This window comes from Crocodylus porosus, unplaced genomic scaffold (genome assembly GCF_001723895.1).
Source record: "Crocodylus porosus isolate Cpor-Errol unplaced genomic scaffold, CroPor_comp1, whole genome shotgun sequence".
NCBI lineage: Eukaryota > Metazoa > Chordata > Crocodylia > Crocodylidae > Crocodylus > Crocodylus porosus.
This window is the reverse complement of record NW_017728931.1, coordinates 142,728,913-142,753,187: the sequence shown is the minus strand read 5'-3', so window position 1 is coordinate 142,753,187 and position 24,275 is coordinate 142,728,913. Positions and strand designations below refer to the sequence as shown.

The 24,275-nt window shown below is 45.8% G+C and overlaps 1 protein-coding gene across 4 annotated transcripts in view; it reads right to left on the bottom strand.

Annotated features, from left to right (window-relative positions):
* UBE2H (ubiquitin conjugating enzyme E2 H) overlaps positions 1 to 24,269 on the bottom strand; it is a 69,540-nt gene extending 45,271 nt beyond the window's left edge. For 3 of the 4 annotated variants that reach the window (XR_002102628.1, XM_019543814.1, XM_019543815.1), the window contains exon 1: positions 24,131 to 24,269. Coding sequence is in view for 2 of the 4 variants with exons in the window: in XM_019543814.1 (XP_019399359.1) it covers positions 24,131 to 24,183 (53 nt within the window). In the remaining 2 variants the exon portion in view is untranslated. Of the gene's footprint in view, positions 1 to 16,745; positions 16,911 to 24,130 lie in introns of those variants that run through there. The other variant, XM_019543817.1, reaches the window with a different exon arrangement.
* Between the last annotated feature and the right edge of the window lie 6 nt (positions 24,270 to 24,275).

The window sequence follows — 24,275 nt, the reverse complement described above, 5'->3', positions numbered from 1 at the left end:
GAAGGGGATAAAAAGGGATTTAAAGTAGTAGAGTCACCTGCAGAGATTAAGAAGAGAGAAAAGGGACCACCTGAGGTGACAGGATCTGGTTTTGTACCTCTGAGCTGACACTGGTGCATGTAGAAGAATTCAGTACACCTATGAACACAGCAGAGCCATGAGTTGTCATACTGCCCACCTAATCCATCTCATCTGTTTTCCTTGCCCAGACTGCCTCCCCAGACAGGCTACAGCCCTGGTAGCCAAAAAAATAACCAAGTCAAACCACGCAATATGATTTGTTATTAATACTGCTGCAAGTGAATCAAGTCACTCCTAGGAGAAACTCAAGTCAGATCTCAAAATGTGATCAACTAGCACAACAGTATCAGCTGACAAGGCCACGCAACCTTCTCCAAACTGCATCACTGACTAGAGTATTTAACTGGAGCAATGCTTTAAATTTGCAAGTTTCAATTTACCAGGGCGATTAGACCAGTGATTCTCCACTGGGGTGCCAGGAGATCTTTTTAAGGGTGCCACAGCACGCTGCCCCTGTGCAAGGAGGTATGTGCCTCCCTCACTCCATCCAACAATCCATGCCTGCCCCAACTACCCCAATGGTGCCCATGGCTGCTCTTTTGGGCTACCTCCAACCCCACCACCCCATGCTCTGAGCAGTGCGACCTGCTGGGCAAAGGGATATGGGGCCATGAAGCCATGCTTTTCAGCCAACTTGCCCCCTTTCCCACTCCTCCCAAGGCCAAAGGGTGAGGTGCAGGGGTCTATGCTTCTACAAAGCTCTCATGCTGGCAAATGAATCCAGCCTTGGCAGCATGAGCCAACTTTACTGCCCAGGTACAGAAGGAAAAGGGGAAAGTGGTGAGAAGAGCATGGCACAGCCAAGAGGTTTTGCCTGATGTCTTCACCTGGCACCAGCTAGATCAGAGGTTCTCAACCATTTCAGGCTGTGAGCATCTCTCCATAAAACTGTCCTGAATTTAGATTGTAGCTCCGCGATTCTTGACTAGGGTCCTGTAAAATTCAGAAGAGTTACAGAGCATGCCATGAACCTAAAAAAGGTGCAAAACCACGGATGAGACATTTAAATGCTTCCCATTAGAGAGACCACCTAAAGTTGGCACCAGTCAAAAATGTTTGCTCTTTTATTAGAGAAAAATGGTCATTCAGCTTCCTGCCTTCGGTGTCTAGTTGGCTTCCTCTGTTCAGGAGGCACCTCATGATCTCAGTAATGGGGTAGGCACACATTTAAAAGAGAAACTGTGGTTGTGAAAGCCACAGTATATAAACAGGCAACTCAGAAAATGTGGTGTACCTGGTGCTTTATTTAAGACTGAATTTGATTTCAAAATGACTGCACTCTGCCAGGGTTTACAAGAACAGTATCAATTTAGGTTCTCTTTTCCTTTCAAAGAGAAGAAAAAGAAAAAAGGAAAAAAAAAAGGAAGCAGAGTCCCTTTCAGATCTATTCACAGGAACGATGTGGTAAGAAACTAGCTAAACACACCTCAAGATGTGCATGTTTCTAACAAGGGGCCTCTTCCTGGAGAGACGATTTTCAGATTACACAAAAGCCTATTAAAATCGATTTTCTGCCCTAAGGAACTGAGACATTGTGAGCAAGTCAAGCCACCCCAGCTCCCACCAGAGCCGAGCAAGAGCCAGGAGAGAAACACCTTACATTTGGCCCGGTACCGTGAACGCCTCGGGGCACGGACATTCTCCAGCTTCCAACTTCTACCGTAAACACAAAAGCATTGAAGAGTGGAGTTCTGGCAGGAGCTGGTCAGAAAATGAAGGATCCTCTTGGAAAAAATATTAACAAAAAGCCAAAATTTCTCTCCAGAAAAATCAGAAGCACCAGCTGGAAACTGAAAGTCTGACAGGAAAAATAAAGATTTTTCCTTTAAGGGCAGTTTAGTATTAAATGGTGTCCACCTGCTCACCCATGAGCCAAACTCATTGAGAAGACCCCACCTGTGTGTGCCCCCCCACAATAATACACTCATCTACTTGCTTAGGGCATTTATATACATACCTTTGTCCTACAGCACGCCAGAAATCTGGCAGGTTGGAGCAGACTCAATCAAACCTGCTCTGCATGCAAGCTGATGCGCGCTGCACTGCTTTGCACGCAGTTGTGCAAGTGGCAAAATGCACGTCAGCGTGTAAAAAGTGGCAGCAGCACGCTTTTGTTGGTGCAGTTTACCAGATAGCCAAGACACTGAAATATGGGAACAATCAAAACTTTCGCAACCCAAACTTCTGAACGGAGAAATTTTAGCTGTATTTGGCGCAATCTGGCAAAAGCTGAACCTGCCCATGGAAAGCACTGAACGAACGAGATGTCTTCAGTCCAAATCCTAGTTCTGTCAAGACTGCTTTACCGGCCTTGCTCCTAATGGCAACTTCTGCTCACTTAGTCAACGGGCTACCTCAGCCTAAGCACATTTGCAGAGATGCTGCCAAGGGTTAGATCATGCTGGCTCTATTTTCTCTCTCTTTTTTTTTTTTTTGGGAGGCAGCAACACTTCTAGAGATGTTCCTTTAGGAAACGCCAGCTCGACGCAAGTTTTCTGGCAGCAAATTAAGAATCTGTCCAAGTTTTAGCGTAAGACAGACCATTAGTGCTGGTGTTACTTTGCTAAATAAACATGGACAATGGGTTTTTGGGGGGGGTTTTGTGACTAGACAGGAATAGCAGCAGGGCACCAGTTTATAAATATTGTTGCAATTTGTATAAAGCCATTCTCTAAAGAAGTGTTGAAGGAACGTATGCCTTCTCATTGACATCCTCAATACATCCAAAGCTGCGAGCATAGTTTAAGGAATGGTTCACATGAAGAAGGCAGGACAGAGCGTCATTTTAAACGGGCCATTAAAGACGGTCTTTGAAAGACCAAGTTAGACCTTAGCTTGGTTCTACAGGAGTCTTTACCCACAAAACTGCAAGTTTTCCAGGTTACACAGGACAGGCCCAAATTTCCTGGCATATTGTCTTTCATGGTTTCAATCACCAATTCTAGACACTGAATTCAGGTCTTGAACAAGTCACATTTTGGACTTGAAACCAAACGTGGGACAGCAGCGCCTATTTTGACTGATGACTGCAGCTGTATAAAAAGAGGTTTAGCAAAAAGAAATGGTATTTGAATTGTTCCAAAAAGAGGATTAAAAAATTCTCATGAAGGCAATGCCCATGAAGATTTATCTAACGGATATATACTGCTACCAAGGACTGCTCCCAGACCACTGGCACAAACCTGCCAACCATCCCTCTTAAAAACATGTTGGCTGTCCCTTCAAACAGGAATCCAGCTCACCTCCAAAAGCACTCCACAATAGCAGGGCCCTAGCCCAGGCTTCCCTTCCCCCAAGCCCCCCTGCAGCATATTCAGTTTTCACTCAAGTACTGCTGGGTGGAGACAAATTCCATTGCTAGCCACTTTGCACTCCACTTTCTGCATCCAGCTGTGATCCACTGATGTGGACAAGGAGAGGCTGCTCACGGGGCTCAGAGCAGTTGACTGAGAGCCTTCCTGAAATAGAGGCGCAAACCTACCCGAAGTAAACGTGGATCTTTTCCCCAGCCAGGGGACTAATAGACAAGAAGCTTTCCGAATTAAAATATTCAGCCTACATAGCCAATGCTGCACAGCAGCCATTACAGTCTGACATTTGAAGAAGATGCCATGATTGCTTTACTTAGTTCAAAGGTCCTCGGGGGGAGGGGGGCAGCTTTAGAAGTTTTGCTACAGAAGAGTCCTTATGCTCTAATGTACTCTCTCTTATCTGAAACTGCTGTCCATCAAAACTTCAGTACTCTTTCCATACAGAAACAAGATTAGCTGTAGCAAGGTCCTTTACAGACTTTTTGGAATTTCTGGCTCCTTTCCCACGTTGAGGATATGGTCTGCATTTGTTTATTACCACAAAATGTTTTGCTGCACAAGTCAAAAAGCTCCTAGATTGACTGGCCAACCCTGACAGACCCTTTCATCACCCAGAGGCCTAAATCAGGAGCTTTATAAACAAACAAACAAAAAAATCTTTATGGAACCACTACATTTTTCTACAATGGCCCCCCAGAGCAGGGGGCCTGGACCCGATGATCTCACAGGTTCCTTCCAGCCTCAACTTCTGTGAATCTGTGGACTGTAGGAGAAAGGAGACAACCAGCATTACAGAAAATGAAGTCAGAGAGTTAAAGAGTCTCCTTGACCTTAAGTAACCTGTTGAAAAGTTGAAATTAGCATTTCACACGGTGGCCATTAATGCCAAATATGAAGCAATGCATGACGTGCTGCAGGAGACACATGGTGGTTTCAGGGTGGATCATATTCCAGGGCACCTGTTAATTTCAGTTCCTTTCAAACCGCTTTGCTGTATTACAGTCTCTCAAAGCAAGGTTGCTTCTCATTTCCCTTGGATTTTGGCACCATCTCCAATTACATCGAGTTTTTGTATTGGCGTATCTGAAGTACAGCAAAACCAGGCAATTTTTAATTGGTTCACTGGCTAACGTTTGGGGGAGGAGGGGGGGGGAAGAAAAGAGATAAATGCAGGCATTTACACCTCTTTTTCCCCACTGGAGAAGTTGAAAGGTTTATACAAACACTTGCTATTAAACATTTTTTCATTGTTAATGTGTCTATTGATGCTGGGCCTTTGTAGTCATCAATGGCATCTGTGAATCAAACACTCAGGAGACTATGCCCTCTCTTGATCTTCACAACCAGCTTACAGAAGAATTTTCAGGCATTGGATTTGGTGCCTTTTTTCCTTCCTTAGGGTGTTTAAAGAAGTCTGAAAGAGGCTTAAGTGGGGTTTTTTTTTCCCCATCTTGGCATTTCCCATCCTTTACCTTTAAAAGTACAAGGTTTGATCCTGCCCTCAAGTTTTACTGAAGGATGCCTTGGGATGTCAGATGTTTACTGGAGACATGCTGGAGTTTATTAAAGATGCGTAAAGACATCCTTCCTGCCAAGTTCATTTCCCAAAGCTAAGCAGGGGGTTAAAAAAAGACAACTCTAAAACAGCCCCCCAGTTTCATTCCTTCTCCCATCATTATAGGCACCTGCAGGACAGATAGGACCTGAATTATTAATAGAAGCTAAAACAGGAAAAGAATGGACTGGTGTGTAAGCACATTTCAGGCCTTGATATATGTGGGAGAAACCAAGGGAATGAACCCAATTTTTCCTCTTCCTAGCTCACCTTCAACCCCAAGCCTGATGGAGGTCACATGAACTACAATTACTTTAGGCTCCCAATGACAGCATTTTGAAGGGTCTGGGGTTTCTTTTTTGCCCATAGATTTGGCTTGAAACCATCATCTTTTCCAGACAGCAACTTCGGTTTTCAGAGCCAAACAAAAGGAGACAATTGTACAGGGAGCTAACGCCACCTACTATTCAATAAATTAGCTATTCTCTTGTGTTGCCATACAGTAGCTCCAGCCACACCGCTGCACCATACCCCATACTCTTCCAGTAAACACTTTTTGAAATCAGAGGTCTCAGTCACTCGCAGCAGATAGACCCAGGTAAGACAACTGGGTTTCTGCCTTGGTTTTGCTTTCTCAGTCCACTCATCCATCTGTATTTAAAGGGTTTAATTCATAAGGACACTTCTGTCATTCAAGTTTCTACTTCGTTACACTGACATCTGCTCTGAAAGCTTAGATCAAATATGAGAATGGTTTCTACTTTACATATTGGTTCTGAGCAAAGATTCATAAATTTAAGTCTTCAAGGTTACACATTTCCTGTCCACCGAGCTAAATATGCACCCACGAAATCCATGCCATGTTTTCAGCAAATGGTCAAGCCACCTGCAGAAGTTCCCTTACTTATCTTGCCCTGAGGATTTTGTAATTCAGCCTGGTATTTTGACTATTTTTTTCCTTCAGCTATTCATCTTGTATTCGATCCGTACTGTCAGATTTAGTACCAAGGAATCGGGTATCGAGGAGCTTGTTAAACACAAGCATTTAAAAGCTGCTACAATCTTTTAGAGAAGGCCAAAGAAATCCAAAGGGGCTGAACTACCGGGTTTTCCGTAAGGCATTCTCATTAAGGCAAAAGGTACATTGTGTTCGAGAAGAGGGAGAAACTGTAAACAGAGGCTGACTCATTTCGGAAAGGCTATAAGCATGGTTCTTCCAGAAACAATGATCCTACATCAGGTCTCTTACTGTAGCAGAGACACTCTGGTGAACACTAAAAAAAAAAGTTGCCAAGGAATAAAGTTAAAAAGCAATTCTGGACTTTGTTTATCCAAGTTAATGTACTAGCAGGGGATTCACAACTCATTAACAAAACCAACCCTAAACGCCATGTGCAGCATTGCCCAGCATCTTCCATTGTGCAGCATGTTGCACCCCAGAACAAGCTCAGCCCTGTGAGTATTCAAACCCTAACTGGACAGCTATATTCTGCTGGAAGTCTGGACTGTCACAAGCCAGTGGCTATACAGCTACATCCAGGAAAGAGTTAGCAAGATGTTCTGGATGCTGCTGCACTTAAGTCCTGCTGCTATCCCATTAAGCCTCTACAAACGATATGTGGTCTGATCTAAAACTCAGTATCTAACAGACATGCCGAAGTTCCCCTTAGAAAACAAAACAAAACCCAACTCTGGCAATGCTGGTAGCAGCACACAGCGGCAGGAAGCGAGGGCGAGGAAGTCATCCCTTTCAGCCACTTGGGAAGCAGTAATGAGGGTTTCTAAAGGGTGCCCTATTGCCTCATTTGGGTGTCACCGTTTCATGTGCAGGATTCATAGGTGCTAGGGTCGGAAGGGACCTCAACAGATCATCGAGACTGACCCCCTGCCTAGGCAGGAAAGAGCACTGGATGTCAACAATGGGCCTTGTAAAAAGAAAGGTGGGTTTCCAGGGTGCCGTGGAATGAACTTTGAAAGTTGCACTGGGGCTGGACACAAGTTCTGAAATGGAGATTACAACACCTGCCAACTGAAGATCCTGAAGTGCTTTGCAAATACCAAGGAATTAAACGTTACCACTTCCTACTTAATGGAAACCTCACTGTCCTCATTTCCAGGGAGACAAACTGGGACACCAGAGATAAGCAACATGTCCGAAATCACATGACACTGCAGAGCTGGAAGAGAAGCCAGGCCTCCCAAATTTCAGTCCTATGCTTTGGCTGCAAGGCCTTATTCCTGTATACGAGACAAGAGGGTTGTTAGCCCCCCTCCTCCCTCTATTCCCCGAGGGAGAGGCACATAATTTGTCTGAAGATAGAGCTCTAGGGACTTGGGTAAATTAACAATTTAAATTTATGTCCGCACATTTCTGATAGCCAGAGGGGAAAGCGTTCAGCTGAAGGTTTCCCCATGGGAAAATGTGCATAACAAATTTTGAGGCTTACTGAGAGCAGCCTCAGTTTAAGAGCCCTTCGCCTCCTAGCTAGGTTTTGCCCACATTAACGGCAGTGAAGCTCTGACGGCATTTCTGTCGAAGCTGCACAGGAATGTCATTGTCTGGCCCCCCAGCTACTCAACCCAAGCTTTATACTCTGCGATCCCATCTTGTGGAAGTAAGGCAAAGGAAGCGTGTTACAACGATTAGTTCAATTTAAAACCAAAACAGAACAACCCCTCCCTCCAATCTGAGACAAGTGACAGAAATCACACCGTTACAACTGTGCTGGAGGCTAATTAAAGCACATTTTAATCTTCTGCAGTGCAGTTGCCTCGATTTTAAAGTGGGGCCCTGACAGTGAGCTTGAGTTTCTCCACCTTCGGAGATGAGCTGAATGCCAATGCTCATGCTACGTCACAGACCTACTGCTGAACTTACCCCAGATGCTCCGAATCACAGGCAACCGTGGACAGATCAAGTAACAGACTCAAAGACAAACATTTCTCAGTCTTCAGTAATCAAATCAGCTAAGAACAGACCTGGCTCCTTTTTAGCAGTTTTTGATGACAGAATATCACTAATCCAAAGGGGAAGGAGAAGAAAGAGACACTTGGCCATTGTGCTACAACGAATAAGCAAAACCCTGAAACACTCAGCTCAGTTTGCACCAGAAGCAGCTGTAGTGCCAGACGTTGCGAGCCATGAGGCTCAGCAGTATGAATGCATTTACTAAAAAATGTTGTTCCTTGCTAAAGTCATCTTGATGGCAAAATCAGGTGAAGAAGAGTAGGAACAGAGGGAAAAGGGAGTGCTTTCTTCCCATAAGAATATTTAAAATAGACATTGTAATGACAGAGGAAGTATCCCCACTGACCGTTCTTTTCCTGTCTTTAAATAATCAAGAGGTCTCAATGCTGACCTCCCAAGACCACCTCAGAGGAGCTCCAGAGCCAGTCCCTTCTGGGCTGCTGCAGAGACTGCCAAAGGCCCCGTGAATTAGAAATTGGACAGGCCAACTCTTTTCACAAGCCGCCAAGCAACAGGCCTCTTTCATTCACTCCCAGCCTTACTGGCCCGAATCCAGGCAAAAAAAACAAACTGCCCAGCTCCCTGGTGCCCAACTTTCTGGCCCCATGGCTCAGATAAGTGGCACGGGGGTGGTCCACAAATGGGATCCCACGTAGGATCAGATCAAGCCCAACCCAACCCTGTGTCACCTGCATACTGAATCCAGCTGCACACCAGCACAATTTGACATGCAATGCCATGTTATCCAGCCACAGGCCTCCCCACAGGTCCACATATTTGGCAGCAGTGAAGTAACAGTTAATACTGCCATTGCTCCTATATTATTATTAGAGAGACAAGTCCTGCCAAATAAGCTAGTACAAGGGGGCAGGGGAATTCACGGGATCCCAACTTTACTGGCTTGAAGCCAGTCCACCCAGGGAGGTGGACCCCTCTGTATTGCTCAATTTAGCAGTGCCTAATCTTCTGGCCCCACAGGCCGTTTAAGTGGTGGTTGACTTTTGCCTAACCAGGGCAAAGGGAAGAGAGGTCAACCCAGAGCGACTGTTTACAGCACACTGAGGACTGAAGTAGCACCCTTACTGGTTAAAGGACTTGATCATATTGAAAGAATTGGTGCAGGGAACAACTGATTGGCAGTGACTGGTCTCTGCTTTAGGCAGGCAGCGGTTGCAAGAGGTAAACTGGAAGAGTTGGGAAAGACCTAGAGCAACTTCTACCCAGCAGTTCTGTGGCCTAAGCAAAAAACTTAGAGATTCATTCGGTTCAAGGAAAGAGCATCGGCACCACAAATTCACCTGAACAGCCGGCAACCCAGAAAGGGGCAAGTTTCCAAAAAAGAAAGAGCACAAAGCTTTAATATTCCAGAATCAAAGCGACAGCCTGCTGCCCATTTTACTCAGAACTGCCCAGCCACACCTATTCCAAACCATTACTGCAGCGAGCTGATGCGCTTTGTTGTCTTGCCTTCTGACAAACCCCTTATCTACAAATGACCATGCTGAGGCCTGAGATCAAAGAAAGCACCGCTAGCCATTTTGTGCAGATCTGCAAAAGGACAAAAGATAGGATGCTTAGAAAACTGATATTTTGCAGCAAGGCTAATGAAAGTGAACTTTTGTCAAAAACTGGAGAAAAAAAAAATCACTATCCTAAGAAGCCAGAAGATGTGCATGGGACAATCTGGAACCAAGAATGCTCTTAAGACGCTTGAGATATGCATATGATACATTTTCTGAAGACAGGTACAAAACTCTGAATAGCAGACAGCTGTTAATCTTCTGGATCATGGCATGTGTGCAAGATGTCTAAGTTAGGTGCCTGATGAATCTGCTCGTACAGAGTCCTGCAACCATCACACCAAGATCTTTGATGCATATGCCTAGGCAAAGATACGGAGGAGTGGAGGTTCCCCAAGACCCATCCCCGCTTTAGACCATTGAGACAAAATCCAAAGGCCAGACCAAGTCCAGAAGCTCAGTGCCTTGATGGCTGTAGCTTCTGCCAGAGCAAGAGATAAGTGCTGCTGCCTGCCTAGTGCCTGAATGAGGGTGCATTTCTGTCAAGGTGATGTCCCTTAGCCTTTCTCCAATCCAGGAGTACCCACAAGGCAGTGGGGGCTAGGGTGCTGAGGCAGTCAATACTCACCTGCCTCTGGAGGATGCAACATCGTGGTATTTTATAGGAGCTACCCTGTGATGAGTAGCCCTACCACATTGCTACCAGGCCCTCCAGTCGGATATAGTTTACAGTCATATCCAAGACCACAGGAAAAAACACACACATGCACGAAAGGAAAATTTCACCCTTCTCTTTGTTCTTTTTTAAGCATATTAGGAAGAGTTACTAATTCAGGTTTTAAGCACTGGAGACTCGCAATGTAGAGATAAGTGCAAACACTAGTGAAGGGTCTGATCAAAGTAAGCCTACCTGTGATCCTTACTGATGTGAGTAAATCCAGGTAAGCATAAGACCAGGACACCTGTGAGGTTCCAGAAGCCACCTACATTTGGAAGTCTCCAAAGGAACTTGATTGCTTGTGTAGTCTCTTGTTACTTAAGCAGAAGTCCAAAGAGCCTGGTCTCAAAACTGTTTTGCTCCCCCCTGATATCTCAACACAGCCTAAAGGAGTATGTTCTTGCTCTGTGTATATAAGATGCAATATACATCCCTCCTCCCCTCCGCCATGGCAGACATGTTTTGATGCAAATAATGCATGTTTAAAGAAATGACCGATGCTGTTGAAGTATTAGATTTTTGGCTGGTTTAAGAACAGGTTTGCAATACTGATCAAGTCAAGGGAGAGAATGATTCACAGCAGATGAGAAGCTGGCCACAATTCTCCATCTTTCTAAGAGAACTGAACAAGCCTGACTTTTAGTAGAGTAGCCGAGATAGGAAGTTGACTTTTATTTTGTTTTACTCTATTAACTGTATAGCATCAGGTTGCCTTTCCAGGATTTATAATTGATCAGTCTCCAGTCTCGACATGCATCAGGAATCAATAGTTGCCTCTTAAAAACTCAGTGTTATACTTTGGAAAGCAATGCATGCACAGCGAGATGCAAGTTCAGACCCCATGATCTAATCATCCCTTCCGGCCTTAAAAATCCATTAATCAATCAATGAGGCTGAATATCAAATTCTTGATTTCAGTTAAAGTCAATGCATTTGCTTTTTTTCTTTAAAAGGAATATAAATGAGTTTGACAAACTCTGCCTGGGAAAGCAGGCCATCATTTAGGATTGCAAGCATGCAATGTTATATTTAAATGGGACAGGATACAGACAAAGCTTTGGCTGGGATGATCTAGTTGGGGATGGTCCTGCTCTGAGCAGGGCGACGGATTAAAGGCCCCGCTGAGGCCCCTTCCAACCCTAATTTTCTATGATTCTGTATAACTCCTACATCTTGATAATAAAGAGACAATGAAAAAAAAACCCAAAACAAAACCACTAAACGTGTTGAGAAGACTGGAACTTTAATCAGAAACCTAAATAAGGCTTCTCATGTAGAGGATTTACTGAAACCAACTGGCTATATTTCTTAGGTCTTGCATTTAACCACAACTCTAGTTTGAGTATTTTTCTCAGCCATTATTAGTGCTGCCTCTTCCCAGCTACAGATGCAATGTACTATATTTACTAAAAATACGGGTAGCAGGACACAACTGCTTGCTGTTAGCACTCCTCACACTGCCTTACAAGATTATACACTTCCTATGCTTGGTAACTGGGAGCTTTAAGTGAGAATGAGATAAATATTACCAGGTCCAAGAATTAGATGAGCATGAATCGGGTCACAACCATTATTTTTTCTTCTTCCCCCACCAGCTTGCTCTGAACTGCCACAAAGGCTAGGAGGCTGTTAGTAAGAACTGAGATTTTCAATGCTCCCATGACTCCAAAATCTGGGGCTTCAAGAAAAAAAAAACAACCTTTCACTATTGGAGGACCCACAACAGCTTGTAACATGGAGACAAACAGGATTTCAACATTACGTAAAAGCAGGGGCTCTGAGAATGAAGTGCCCTGAAAAACATATCAACTGGAGCATATATCTGTACAAAACTAGTCACAAAAGACATCTGGATTGAAAAACAATATGCCTTGCTGCCATGCACCTGCCTTGTGAGTGGAGCAATCCAAGAGCGGTGCTACCATCCACAGATGCAGTAGTTTCAAATGGAATTTTTCCTGGTAAAACAAAAGCAGAAACCCAGGGCCACAAGATCTAAGCTTGGTCTTCAGAAGACAAGGGCCTATATCATTTTCATTGCTACTCAAGGCAGCAGAGAGATTTCAAAGCCCAGTTTTACTTGCCTAACAGATTTTACTACTGGACACAATGGTGAGACTAAGCTAGGGGCCGCTCATTTCCTTGCAAGGAGCCCAAGGAAAGTCACATAGATGCAGATGCTAAATTACAAAGGATTTGATGTCTCTGACCCTAATGTTTTGACCCATGAGATCACTAAAGAAATCATCTTTCATTCTGGGCCCTTGTTCATCTCTTGCATGCAAGCTTGGCATTACCATAACTCTATCAATGACTGAAGTCAGAAGAGCTGTGCTGGCTATGATGTCAAACATGTCAAGTCAGCCCCACATTTGTTTCGCAGATTTGACACGCTGGCAGGCTGAGAGCTGGAGCCGAAAACACAAAAACCACGAGATGTGTTAACCAGAACCCAGGAGTAAGTCGATACAACTCTGAGCCGAGTCACAGCACAGACGACTTGACACTTTTAGGGGCACGGACTTGTTACAGGAGTCATAAAATTTTCCTCCCTCCGTTTAATTTACAATACAGGCATCTGACTTAAGGGATTATGAAGCATCATCAAGACCATGGTAGAAATTCCCACGCTGTGTAAGGTTCTTTGTTTTCAAATGAACGACTGCAGCAGGTCCCACAGGAAGCAGCTTTTCATGCATGCTGACTGAGGCCCTGCCAGCATTGAAGCTTTGCAGACTAAAGAAAGCCACCAGAACATGCACGCACATTGTCATGCTTCTGCTAGCGCTTCAAAGAGCAAACACCAAATACGTGATGCACCTTAAGACATCCCAGCAGCCCTTCCCAACTGGTGCATTGTGGGATGAAAGCGAGCAGCATTATGGGATGCCCAGGGCTCCCCTTAAGACTGATGAGGAAGCAACAACAACTGCTCACAATGCATCTCTCTCCAAAGAGTAAGAATAATTACTGAGTTCTGCTGAGCACCATGATGGGGATGCATTGTTCAGCCAGGGCATTATCTCAGCATGGAGACTGCCAAGTGATTGCATGGTTTCGTACTTGCATTACTGCTACATGTAACTAATACCCAGGACACATTAGTTTTTGGCAGGATTAGCTCTAAAGATTTTTTGGGAAGGTCAGCAAGATTGTCTCTCCCCTGCACTCACCCAGTCTCAAGTTTAAGATGTCTCACTTGATCTCAGTCCCCTCACTTTTAATTTGAGGAGGAGACTGAAGAGCTGTGGGCCTCTGCCAGTCTCCACTAAGAGGGAAGAAGCGTTTTTCACAGGGGTCTGAGCACGGTCGGCAAAACGGAGATTCCTTCCCAGCCCAAGAAGGGAGTTTCCACGGCAGCCCCTCATCTGCACAGTGTACGGTGGAAGCCAATTTTTGGACAGGTGTGCCCCAAATTAGCCCCACACCCCTCCCCAGTGTTACTCTAATCTTGCTGTCTTGCCCAATCTGCTCTGCTCCCTGCCCTGTGCTCCCCGTCTGATCTGATGCTTCGCTTTCTGTTCTGTCTGCTACTGTGTTGCCTGTCCCCTCTCTGATCTGCCGCATGCCACATGCAGAGGCTGCCTGGGCCACTTGTGGCATGCATGGTGGGCCACCCCTTGGTGGCCATCCCTGGGTGGCCACATTGCCCCTGCTTTCAGTTTCTTGAGCAGTCCCTGAAGGATGTTGTCTTAGTGCCCTTACACCATGCATGCCCTGTGCTAACCCAACCACATGGCTTTTAAGGAAGGGCAAAAATCTCATGTTGCTTCGGTGGACCAGCTCATCTAGTGAGCTGCCCCCACTTTATGGAGTGAGGACACAACAAGAGAGAGAGCGGTCAAAGAAGCCAACTCCTTTGCAGGCAACCTGTTAGGAAGGCACTCAAGAGCAGTGCCGTAAGAAATTCAGGCAACCAACAGGTGCGCACATTCCCCCTTCCACAAGGTAGGGAGCGATGGCTGTGAGTCCAAAGCAAACCAGATGTAGCTATAAAATGTTTTAAAAACACCAATCTGTTAGATCCTGTTCCATGAAAAAGGCTAGAGTCCATTTAAAAGAGATTCAGGATTGATCGTGTTCCACTACTGCAGACTCCAAATCTGACCTCCTTTTTATAATCGAAAAGACAAAGCAGTATTTTGTTCTAGGTGCTATTCAAGTAGTTTATATTAGATCCTTGGAGTTAAGTCGCCCCCAAGCAAGGTCACCAACCTAGTAAAGCGTTTTCAGACATCAGCATCCCTGAGCAAGGAAAATGTATTAGCTTCTTTAAAGCAAAGGAAGTGTTCAAATCCAAAAAAGAGCACCCAGATTTGGCTCCACTGGGGACAGGGCTTGGGAGGACTTGAAGGTAGAAACTGAACTGCAGCTTTGGAGTTTCAGTCTTAGTTGTGGAAGTTTAAAAATAGAATCTCTCAGCTCTGCAGCCACCTTTCCAGATTAGACAAGTCTGAAAGCTCAGTCACGGCCATGCAGACGCTACACTGCATAAAAGGTGAACTAGAGCATCTGTAGTTACTGCACCGTAGATCAGTGGATTTTCTGATGGACACTCTCCCGTGTCATCAGGTGCTTCACCTAACAAGTTTTAGGACACGAGTGATTCTGCCACCATTAGAACAGACGACGCAACGCTCAGTCTGACAAGAGAGGCCAAAGTGCTTATTAATATTTTATAAAGCCTTTCAGTTTTGCCTTGATTAATCCGCTGCCCAGGTTAACCGAGGACACACAGGACTACATCTCAATGTCTTTCAGATGCTTTGCAATGTTTGCTTGCTCTGCTATAGGAAGCACTGGATGCTACTCCAGCAACCTATTACTGACTGGAATGGCAAAGAACCATAAAAAGGGATCAAGTGAGCAATCCAGTTACTGCAGTAGCTCGTTTCCAAAGAGTAACTGGTACTAGGCGAGCAAAGAAACTCTGCAACAGACGCAGATGAACAATACACCCCTACAAAAAGGTCTTCTGGGCCCTCCAGAGTTGGAAACCGGCTCATGTCCTGAAGCCGGGGGGGGTTCAACATGCCTCCCAAAACTCTTTAGGGATTCTTCCTCCCCCCCTTTAAACCTTCCTATAACTACTCTGGATATCTTTGTTATCCACAACAATGCCCAGTGTTAATTTAAACACTGGTAGGTGCTTGCCTCTGCAATATTTCTCAGCAGCGAGTTTCACAGCTTGTGTGTGACAGCATTTCTTTTACTAGCTTCAATTTTACCTTCAGGTTTCCTGCATTGTTCTGAGATTGAGGAAAAGCGAAGAACATGCAATCTGCTTTCGCAACCTAATTCAATTATTACGTATGCAAATATCAGATCCCTTCAAATAGAGCCAGTCCCAGTAGAGGCCTTGCAAAGCTCCACAGATGACTGACTAGAAACAATCAGCTGCTACGCCACGGTTACCCTCCTCTTCATGAAGCCAGTAATGTAAACCGAGCATCTGCATGCCAGCTCTGCCCCCAGGCCCAGCCCCTCCACACAGTGTGAGTGCTCAAGGCCAGGTGGAAAGCCCACTGGAACTTAGGAATAATGCAAAATATATTTAACAATCAACTGTCAAAATTTCCCACCTCAGCCTTTTGCCACGGATGACAAATGCCTCCAGGGTGAAGCCCCTAGAAAGCAGTTCCTGTCACTGCAACATCAACTTCTACTAACAAGGCATTAACCAAAATTTGATGCCAGGTTCTTGGTGCCGATATCACAGGAAGATCCAAGCTAATTACAGGCATGACAATGTCTCAGGATCACCAGTATAGTAGCTTTAACTATTTTTATTTTAATTGAACCAGTTCCAACCTGTACTCTTGCTCTTATTTCAAAGAACCCCAACGTGCTTCAGAAAGATTTTGCAGGTAAAATACAACCATCTTTGGAGCAGGGAAACAGCATTTATCACTACAAGATATCACTACTACTACACTGAAACAACTTTGGAAGGATCTGTGTGACGAGGTTTAAATAAAGTTTCTGACCTCACTTACTGTCTCCTCTTATTTTACTATGTATGCTTCAGAGGGTGCATGTAAAACGTGCCTTGTAACCCACAGAACAAATCTGTCATTTGACGTGGCAATTAAAACGACAATCCTGATTAAGATTCTTCAGTTTAAAAAAGGAAAAGGGTGGAGGGGGAGGGGAAAAAAAAAAAAAAAAAAAAAAATCAGAAGAGAGTATGAATGACCTAGTTGCTTTTTTGGAGACTGAGTCAACTTGCTATTTCACGTGTTGTTATTGCTACAGAGAAAAATGCAAGTGACTTAAGACCAGCAGAATGCCAAAGACCATAAACAGTGCTCTTGGAAAGCTGCTTCAGGAAGGGATGGGGGAAAAAACCCCTTAATTTTGAGGATAGCATCACATCTCAATTGCAAAAACCTGAGGAATGCCAGTGGGAACAGAGGCCCTGAAGGCAATGTAATCAGAGGCATCTTCTAGAGGTGTTGGTATCACAGCTCAGTAGTACTGGAATTTTAGAGTTTACAACATAATTAAAAAAAAAAAAACCCCAAAAAACCCAAAAAACACCAAGAGAGAGAAGTTGGACCTAGGTCAAGTGATAATTTGAAACAAAACTTACAATGCAGGTCTCATGGCTAAGAACCATTAGGCTGCGAAACAGTTTCCCCAGTGGATGTAGTGGAAGATCCATCACTTGGGACATTTTCTTACATTTTGTGCAGTTCAATGTCAAGCATCCTGTCGAGATCAAGAGGGCACTGGAAAACAAATTGGACAACCTAAGAGAAACTAGGAAGCGTAAGGTTGTATGCTTCTTTAGCCATCCGTGTGCTATTCTGTGGAAAAAACCAAAGTACTCCCCTGTATAGACTCACTATTCCAGAAATGTATACACAGGGTCCACTGAAGAGAGTCACGAAGAGAGAACTGAATGCACACAATGGGACGAGGCCAACAGCGCAATCCACCTCCCGGGCAGATGGAAGCTGGATATTCAGAAATACATTTTGCAGCATTGCCTCTAGCTTGCTCACAAGGGGTACGGATCCAGAGCACTGGGATCTCTCTTCCACAACCTGAAACCACCTCAGCAACAAAGTGAAATCATGCAGAATAGCTTCTTTGGCTGGTAAGGAGGGACTGCCTTTTAAATGTGGCTACCCTCTTACCTTCAGCAAGAGCCTGCCATTCAGATGCTGTGTTTAGGGGTTGTAAGGTTCTTTGGGTAAATCTGATCTCTTTTATTAGACCAACTCAAATAGCTGGGAAAATTCTTCTTTGCAAGCTTTTGGGTAGAAATATCCTTTGTCAGGCTGAGTAAGCATCTGTAGTTGGTGTGTCCTCTTCCTGGATGGGATTTGGGTTCAGTTCATAACAGGTTGAAAACATGCAGAAAACAGCAGCAGGCTCAATGTAGCAGCTCATGGTCACTGCACCACTACAGAGATGGTGTCTCAGGCTAGCCAGGCTCTTCCCTTCCTAATGGCCTGCTGCTGCCCACTCGTGTAACTCCCTTGCAAAAACAGCACTTCACCACAGCAGTGAATCAGGAAGAGGAAGCCACTGGAGCTTTGCTGATTCTTCTAAAGGCCGTTTAAGGCAACAGTACCTCCACTTCTTGCATCCTCCTGCTGCAACCAGCCTGTGAAAGCAATCCCACATAGGAAAAGCAGCTTTCAAAGCTGTAGCTGGAGGCTGATCTTTTCTATCCTAATTATCTGACGACGTGTGCGCACCTCTGCCCCTATCCATTAGAACAGTGGCCCTCAACCCTTTCAGACTCGAGGCACCCCTCAAAAAAGTGCCAGCTTTTATTTTTTGACTAATAAAAAAAAGCCAAGAGCTGCCCTGATTGAGAATCACTGCACTAGAACAAAACTGCTCTGTGGTATCATAGGCCCTACCCTGGTAAAGGATGAAGATTTTCCTTCTGCAAGTGCTAGGGGCACACACTTTCAAAACAGGAGCCACAGCTTCCCCTGGCTGTCACTACGTGGTTATTTGCGTGACATGGCAGGCCAGGGTTTTAGATGGCCACGCAGAGGTTACATTACCCATTTCAGACTCCTGTGCTGCACCTGCTCCCAGGAGGTGGGGAGTCCAAATGGCTAGTGAAAACGGAGGGTGTCCAGCCTCTCAGCACCATACAGAATTGGATCCTTGCTGTAGAGTAATGATCTGCCAAAGTCACTCAATTACAGTGACAGATATCACAGTTCGGATGGGGCTGCATACAAGGAGACAACACAGAAGCACCCAGGAGTCAGCTTTTTCTCAAAAACCCCCTATAACGGACCTTGTTATTCAAGGCCACATGCCAGGTGAACAAGCCAGGATTCTGCTGGGTAACAGATTTAGACTAGGTTTGGCAAGGACATATCAGCTGGCTGCAGAAAGAGCACTAACTACACCACACCCAAGACCATGCAGCTTGCCACTGAAATAGCAGCCACTGCAGCAACAGGGACAGATCGCAGCAACTTGAGGGCTTCACTTGCATAAGCCCCACGGAAGTTTCTTTTGGAGAGCACAGTTTTTTTTGATGGCCCTTTACTAAACAATATGACTGACGATGTTAGCCGTCACCCTTCACAGAATCACAGAAAGTGAAGGCTGCAAGGGACCTGGGGAGGTCACATCTAGTCCAACCCCCTGCTCAGCAGGACCAGCCCCAGCTACATCAACCCAGACAGCTTTGTATACCTGGCCCTTAAAAACTTCCAAGGATGGAGAGTCCACCACCGCTCTGGGTAACCTATTTCAGTGCTTCACAACCCTCTTTGGGAGAAAGTTTTTCCTAATATCCAACCTAAACCTCCCTTGAGACCACTGCTCCTTGTTCTGTCATCTGTCACCAAGTAAATGAATGCTCCTTGTTCTACCATCACTTCCCAGGTAAAATGAACCGAGGCAAAGAATCTAGAGCAGTGGCTCTCAACCTTTTTAAGACTCAATAAAAAAAAAGAAATATTATTATTATTAACAATAATCATCATCATCAATGCACCCCTCCCTAACTTTTGTGAATGGAGCAGCACCCTATTTCAAAAACAAATTTATTAATTACAGAGTTTCCCCCCCTTGCAGAAGGGCCAGGCAGTGGGGATGAGAGAGCAGCCAGGTAGGGACTTGCCTGAGCTTGTACTCATCTTGGACCTGATGATCTCACAAGGTCCCTTCCAGCCCTAAACTTCTGTAAATCTAAGCTTTTGTGAATCTCCTCACACTGCAAGTCACCCTAAAAGGGGTCTCACGATGCTGCAGTACCCTGGTTGGGAATCACCAGCTCAGCAGGAACATCTCCCAACTTAACCTAAACAGCAAAGATTTTACCCAAGTGTGCATAAGGCTTGTAACGAGGCCAGAGTCTGTTTCTATTGTCTGCTTTCTGCCACAGAAGTATTGAGCGCATTTAGGGGTGTTCACAGCAAAACCTCCCTTCAACTACGGAGCAGTCCCCAACTGATTCCAAGTCTTAACCAAAGAATATCCTCCTGTTACACACGACCTGTACCGGGGGTGAGCACATTTAGGAAGGAACATGGTGATACTCGCCTAAGAGAACAGACACCACATTTTACAAAATATACATGCTTTTGCTGCTACTACAAAGAGTGATTGAATCAGACTTTAGTAAAGCTTAAAGCAACTCAGTCTTACAGAAACCTGAAAATAATTCTTCCCCCTCCAAAAGAGACTGTGCTACTATTCAGTCCACTAAAATCATTATTGCAAGGATAAGGGACACACAGAAGAGAAGAAGTAGTTACCAGCAATCAAATGCTGAAAAAAAAATAAAAATAAAAATCCCCACACAAAGCCAGAATGTCAAGCTGAAACAGGCATTTTAATATAAGCTATTTTAACCAAATTCATATTATAGTTGCATCTCAATAACCACAGCAATTATATTATTAAGCAGGTGCAGCACCCTTTCAGGTCTGTGTTGTAAAGCGGAGCTTCAATGGGCTCTGCAATCAAACTGACAAGGCAACAATGGAATAGTGAACTTACAGTCACAGCCAAGATCCAGTCCATACAGGGCAAAAAATAAAATTGCTCAGCTAATAAAGACACCCAACTCTGCTCTAAAAGGAATGAGCTAATACCTCTATAAGAATCATTTGAGCAATGTGTTTTGTTTTTTTTTTTGCAATTTGCTTTTTCTTCCCCCCCCACGCCAATTAGTAAAATAATGCAAGGGGTTATTAGTTCTTAAAATGCCAGGTAATGGGAGACCCTCAATCTTGTCAACATACATTTGAGATAAGCAACTTTCTTATTTACTCCCCCAAACTGAGCTAGTAGTAGAGATCAATTGTTCCCAAGCCTTCATCTGCTTGGAAAAAAAAAAAAAAGTACTACACTACTCCCCCTCTCCCCTGAGAGCCAATTAAAAAAGGGAGACACAAAAGGAGTGAGAACCAGCTCAGGATGTTTCGAGATTTGCATTCCAGCATGCAAAAGTTTCTAGAACTGTCTACCCGTAAAAAGAAGAAAGAAATCTGCCAAAATACAAGAACTCCCATGCACATGCTTTGCCCCCTAGGGAGAGGACAGGAGAACAAACACGTTATCATCACGTTACTCAATGCATTGCTGGAATACGTTCAAATACAAGGACAATGAGCACAACAAGGCTCTCGAAAGAGCTTCATGTAGGATTTACGCCGAATGGGAACGATTTTCTATCTGCCAACTGAACAGATCTAGCACCCTGGCTGTAAAAGCTATTACTGTGCTGCATCAAAGTATCTCTCAATACCCATCAAGATGCAGGTATGCTCATTTCTAACTAGAAATATATATTTTTAAATATAGTCATGCTGTTCTTCAGCCAGCAGCTGTAACTCGGTGCTCTTCAACAAAGTTTCTGCTGCTTAAGTTATTTTGGGCTGCAACAGCAACCTTTCCCATCGCAGCACTGGAAATATGGAGATTCAACCCACTCTGACAGGTTTTATTTAAAGCACAGAACAGAGGGCGACACTGCCCTTTTTAACACCACAGCTGATGCTAGAAGAGAAACACTCAGCCGGCTGAGGATCTATGCACGAGAGGGGAAACGGGATCAATACGACACCACGTTCGAGCCCGTGGCACGTCTGCAAATGCAGCGCACGGTGAGCCCGTCCATTCAAGCCCATGCACTGCTATTCTGATGCAGAACAATAAAAACCCCTGCCTCCGAACTCTCGTAATCCCGCTGGAAGCACCTCGAAGGGCCGGCACGGCCCAGTGGGGCTCTGATTAACAATGCAGGGACCCTGCAGGTGAGCTGTGCGGGGCTGCCTGCGATAAGGATCTCCCCGAGCCCCCGGTGCTGAAGTCCTGAGGATTGGCCTGTGTGGGCTTTCACGGCCTTGCACTAGGCCTCCTTCTCCTTTCCCAGCCCCCACCCCCTGTATATAAACACACTCTTGTCACACACTCCATCAGCTGTTCAGGTTGCTCCGCCCCGGCCTCGGTTTCCGGGTAGTAACAGAGCAGCCAATCCGATGAGTTGCAAGCTCTGCCCGAGGCCTTTTGCCTGCAAACACTTTTCCAAAGCAGGAGGCTTGGCATTGCACGGGGGCAACAGTAAGACGGGATGGCAACAGGCAGACACACGGAGGCCCCCCGCTCCCCATGCAGCAGGGACAGGAAACTTCTCTGCACCCCTCCAGGCTAAGATTTTCTCCACCCCAGACCCGAGGTTGATCAAATGAGCCTGGGTAAATTCCCTGTCTTTGGGGACTACGCCTGCCTGAAAAGCCCTTTTGCGACCGGCAGGATGCAGGACCCTACCTGGGTTTGCTATTGAGCCCCTAAGGGGGGGGAAGGAGGTGACTATCAACCCAACAGGGGCACAATGCAATGCAAATCCCTGTTTCTTGGCTCTTCCGAGCATTTGCACAAGGTTTAGAGAAGGGATCAGAAGGGAAACAATGAATGACTCAGAGTTTCAGAACAGAATCATCCAGGCAATTATTAAACATCAGTTCACACACATACACATATGCATTCCCCAGGCAACCCAAGGAGAGAGAGAGATCAAGCAACGACATGACTATGAAAGATCACAGACATGTCCGGACTGAAAATAGGTCTGGGGAAGGAGGACCCCGAAACCTGTCAGAGCAGAAAGCAGCTGGGTTAGTTTCTGGCCACCCTGTCCCCCTCCTGAAAGGTTGCTTTTGGCAGGCTAGAAAACTATGCCACGATTATATCCGGAGACATGAAAAGAGGCTGAAAAGGGAGACTGAGATGAAAATGGCAGCAAACAACAACCCCCCCCCCCAAAACCAAACAAAAACCAAAAACCAAACCAACTCAGAGGCATCGGGAGGAGCCCATTCAAGTACATTCCTTCAGACCAGTTCTCCCTCATTTGCTCACCACCATAACCAGCTCCGGTCCCCACCCCCACCCCTCCAACACACGCTTATTTCAGACAATTTACAGATCAGTTTACAGACAGGAGGATTACACACAGAAATGAAAAGGCCCAGGGCCTGCACAGCCCAATGCATCCTGGAGAGAGGAAGGCCAGGAAGACGACTTCGACAAACGAACAACAAAAAAAAAACAAAAAATCAGGGAGGGAGGGGAGAGGTCAGGAAGAGTCATCTGACATCTATAACTTCCTAACTTTGCTGTCCACAAGACCGATCTAAGCCTCTTGCCTCAGCTCTCAAGAACGCTGCAGTCACAATAATAAGAGCCCCGGTTCGGAAAAAAAAAGCCTCTGGTTTCTTTTGTCAGGGGAGAAACCAGCAGGAGATCAAAAGCCGACCAGGTCTGGAAGGGAAGATATTCGCCTCTCTTCCATCTACCAGCAAAATGCAAGCCCCCTCCACCAGTGTGAATATACCAAGTCCCTTCAAAAACATAAAAATAAAACAAACAAAAAAATCCCCTGGCTCTTCATCTCCTAAAATGCCGCAATCATCCTAGATGCCAGCTACCAAGCGAACAAAAAGAAAGAGGGAGTCAGAGCAGAGTCTGCATCAAATCAGACTGGGCCTCATCGCCTCTCCAGCCCAGTCCTTTAAAAAGAAAGGCAATTTTCTTCTGCATAAACAACCGGGAGAAATCAGCCATCAATTGAGATTTGCATTTGGGAGAGCGCAGACGTGTGTATGTGTAACTCTAAACCCCAGGATAAAAATAGCTCCGATTCTACCCTGATCGCCAGTCATTTCCTATTTCTTTAAAAACAAGATTCAGAGGGGGAAAAATGGCCTATAAAGCAGCAGCTCGTCTTTAAAAAAGAAAAATTAAATTAAATTAAAAAAAAAAAAAGCACGGGCACAAAACCCGAATGCAAGTAGTTCTCTTTCAGCCGGGCGTCCCCGCACCATCTGTAGGACCTGGGTCCGTTTTCCCCTTCCTTTAAAAGGAGGAAACCCGGAGAAGTTTGTTTCTCTCTCCTCCAAACGGAGATCGCGGCCCCCCCTCCCCGGACGCGGGGAGCCGTCGGGTCGGGGATGTCAAATAAATCCCCCCTCCCCGCTCCTGTGTCAACCTACCTATTAATAAAACTATTAATAAACTGAATTCCCCACACGGCTTCCACGTCCTCCCCCACTGCACGAAGAACGGGAGTCCCCCGCCCGAGTGGGGCACAAAAGAGAAAACAACAAGAGGCCAAATTAGAAATTAGGCCCATTTCGGAGGGGTGTACCTGGAGCGTTACATAAACAGTGGCAAGGCAAAGCCACCGCCCCTTTTGGGGGCATCCCCACCCCCCACACAGCAACCCCTCATTTGGGGGGTCATCCCCCTCTCCCCCAATTTAACCCCCCCCCACCAACCCCCAAGCTTTGGGCATGGCAGGGAGCAAACCATCATCAACAGCACACAAGGCTGCGGGGGGGGAGGCGCCCCTCATCCCACCCCCAGTGAGGGGAGGCAGGGCCAGGATGCCCCTGGGGGGGAGGGGAGGGGGTGTCATCCCCCCTGGGGAGGGTCCCACCCGCGGGGATGTGCACCCGGGGGGGGGTGGGGCCGGGAGGAGGATACAGCTTGACCACGTCGGTGTCCATGCGCCGCTTGCCCGGGCTGGGGGAGGACATGGTGCCCGCCGCCTCCCCCCGCCGCCTGGCAGCGCCGCGCCGCTGGGCAGGCAGGCAGGCAGGGGCAGCGCCGGCTCCGACCAGACCCGCCC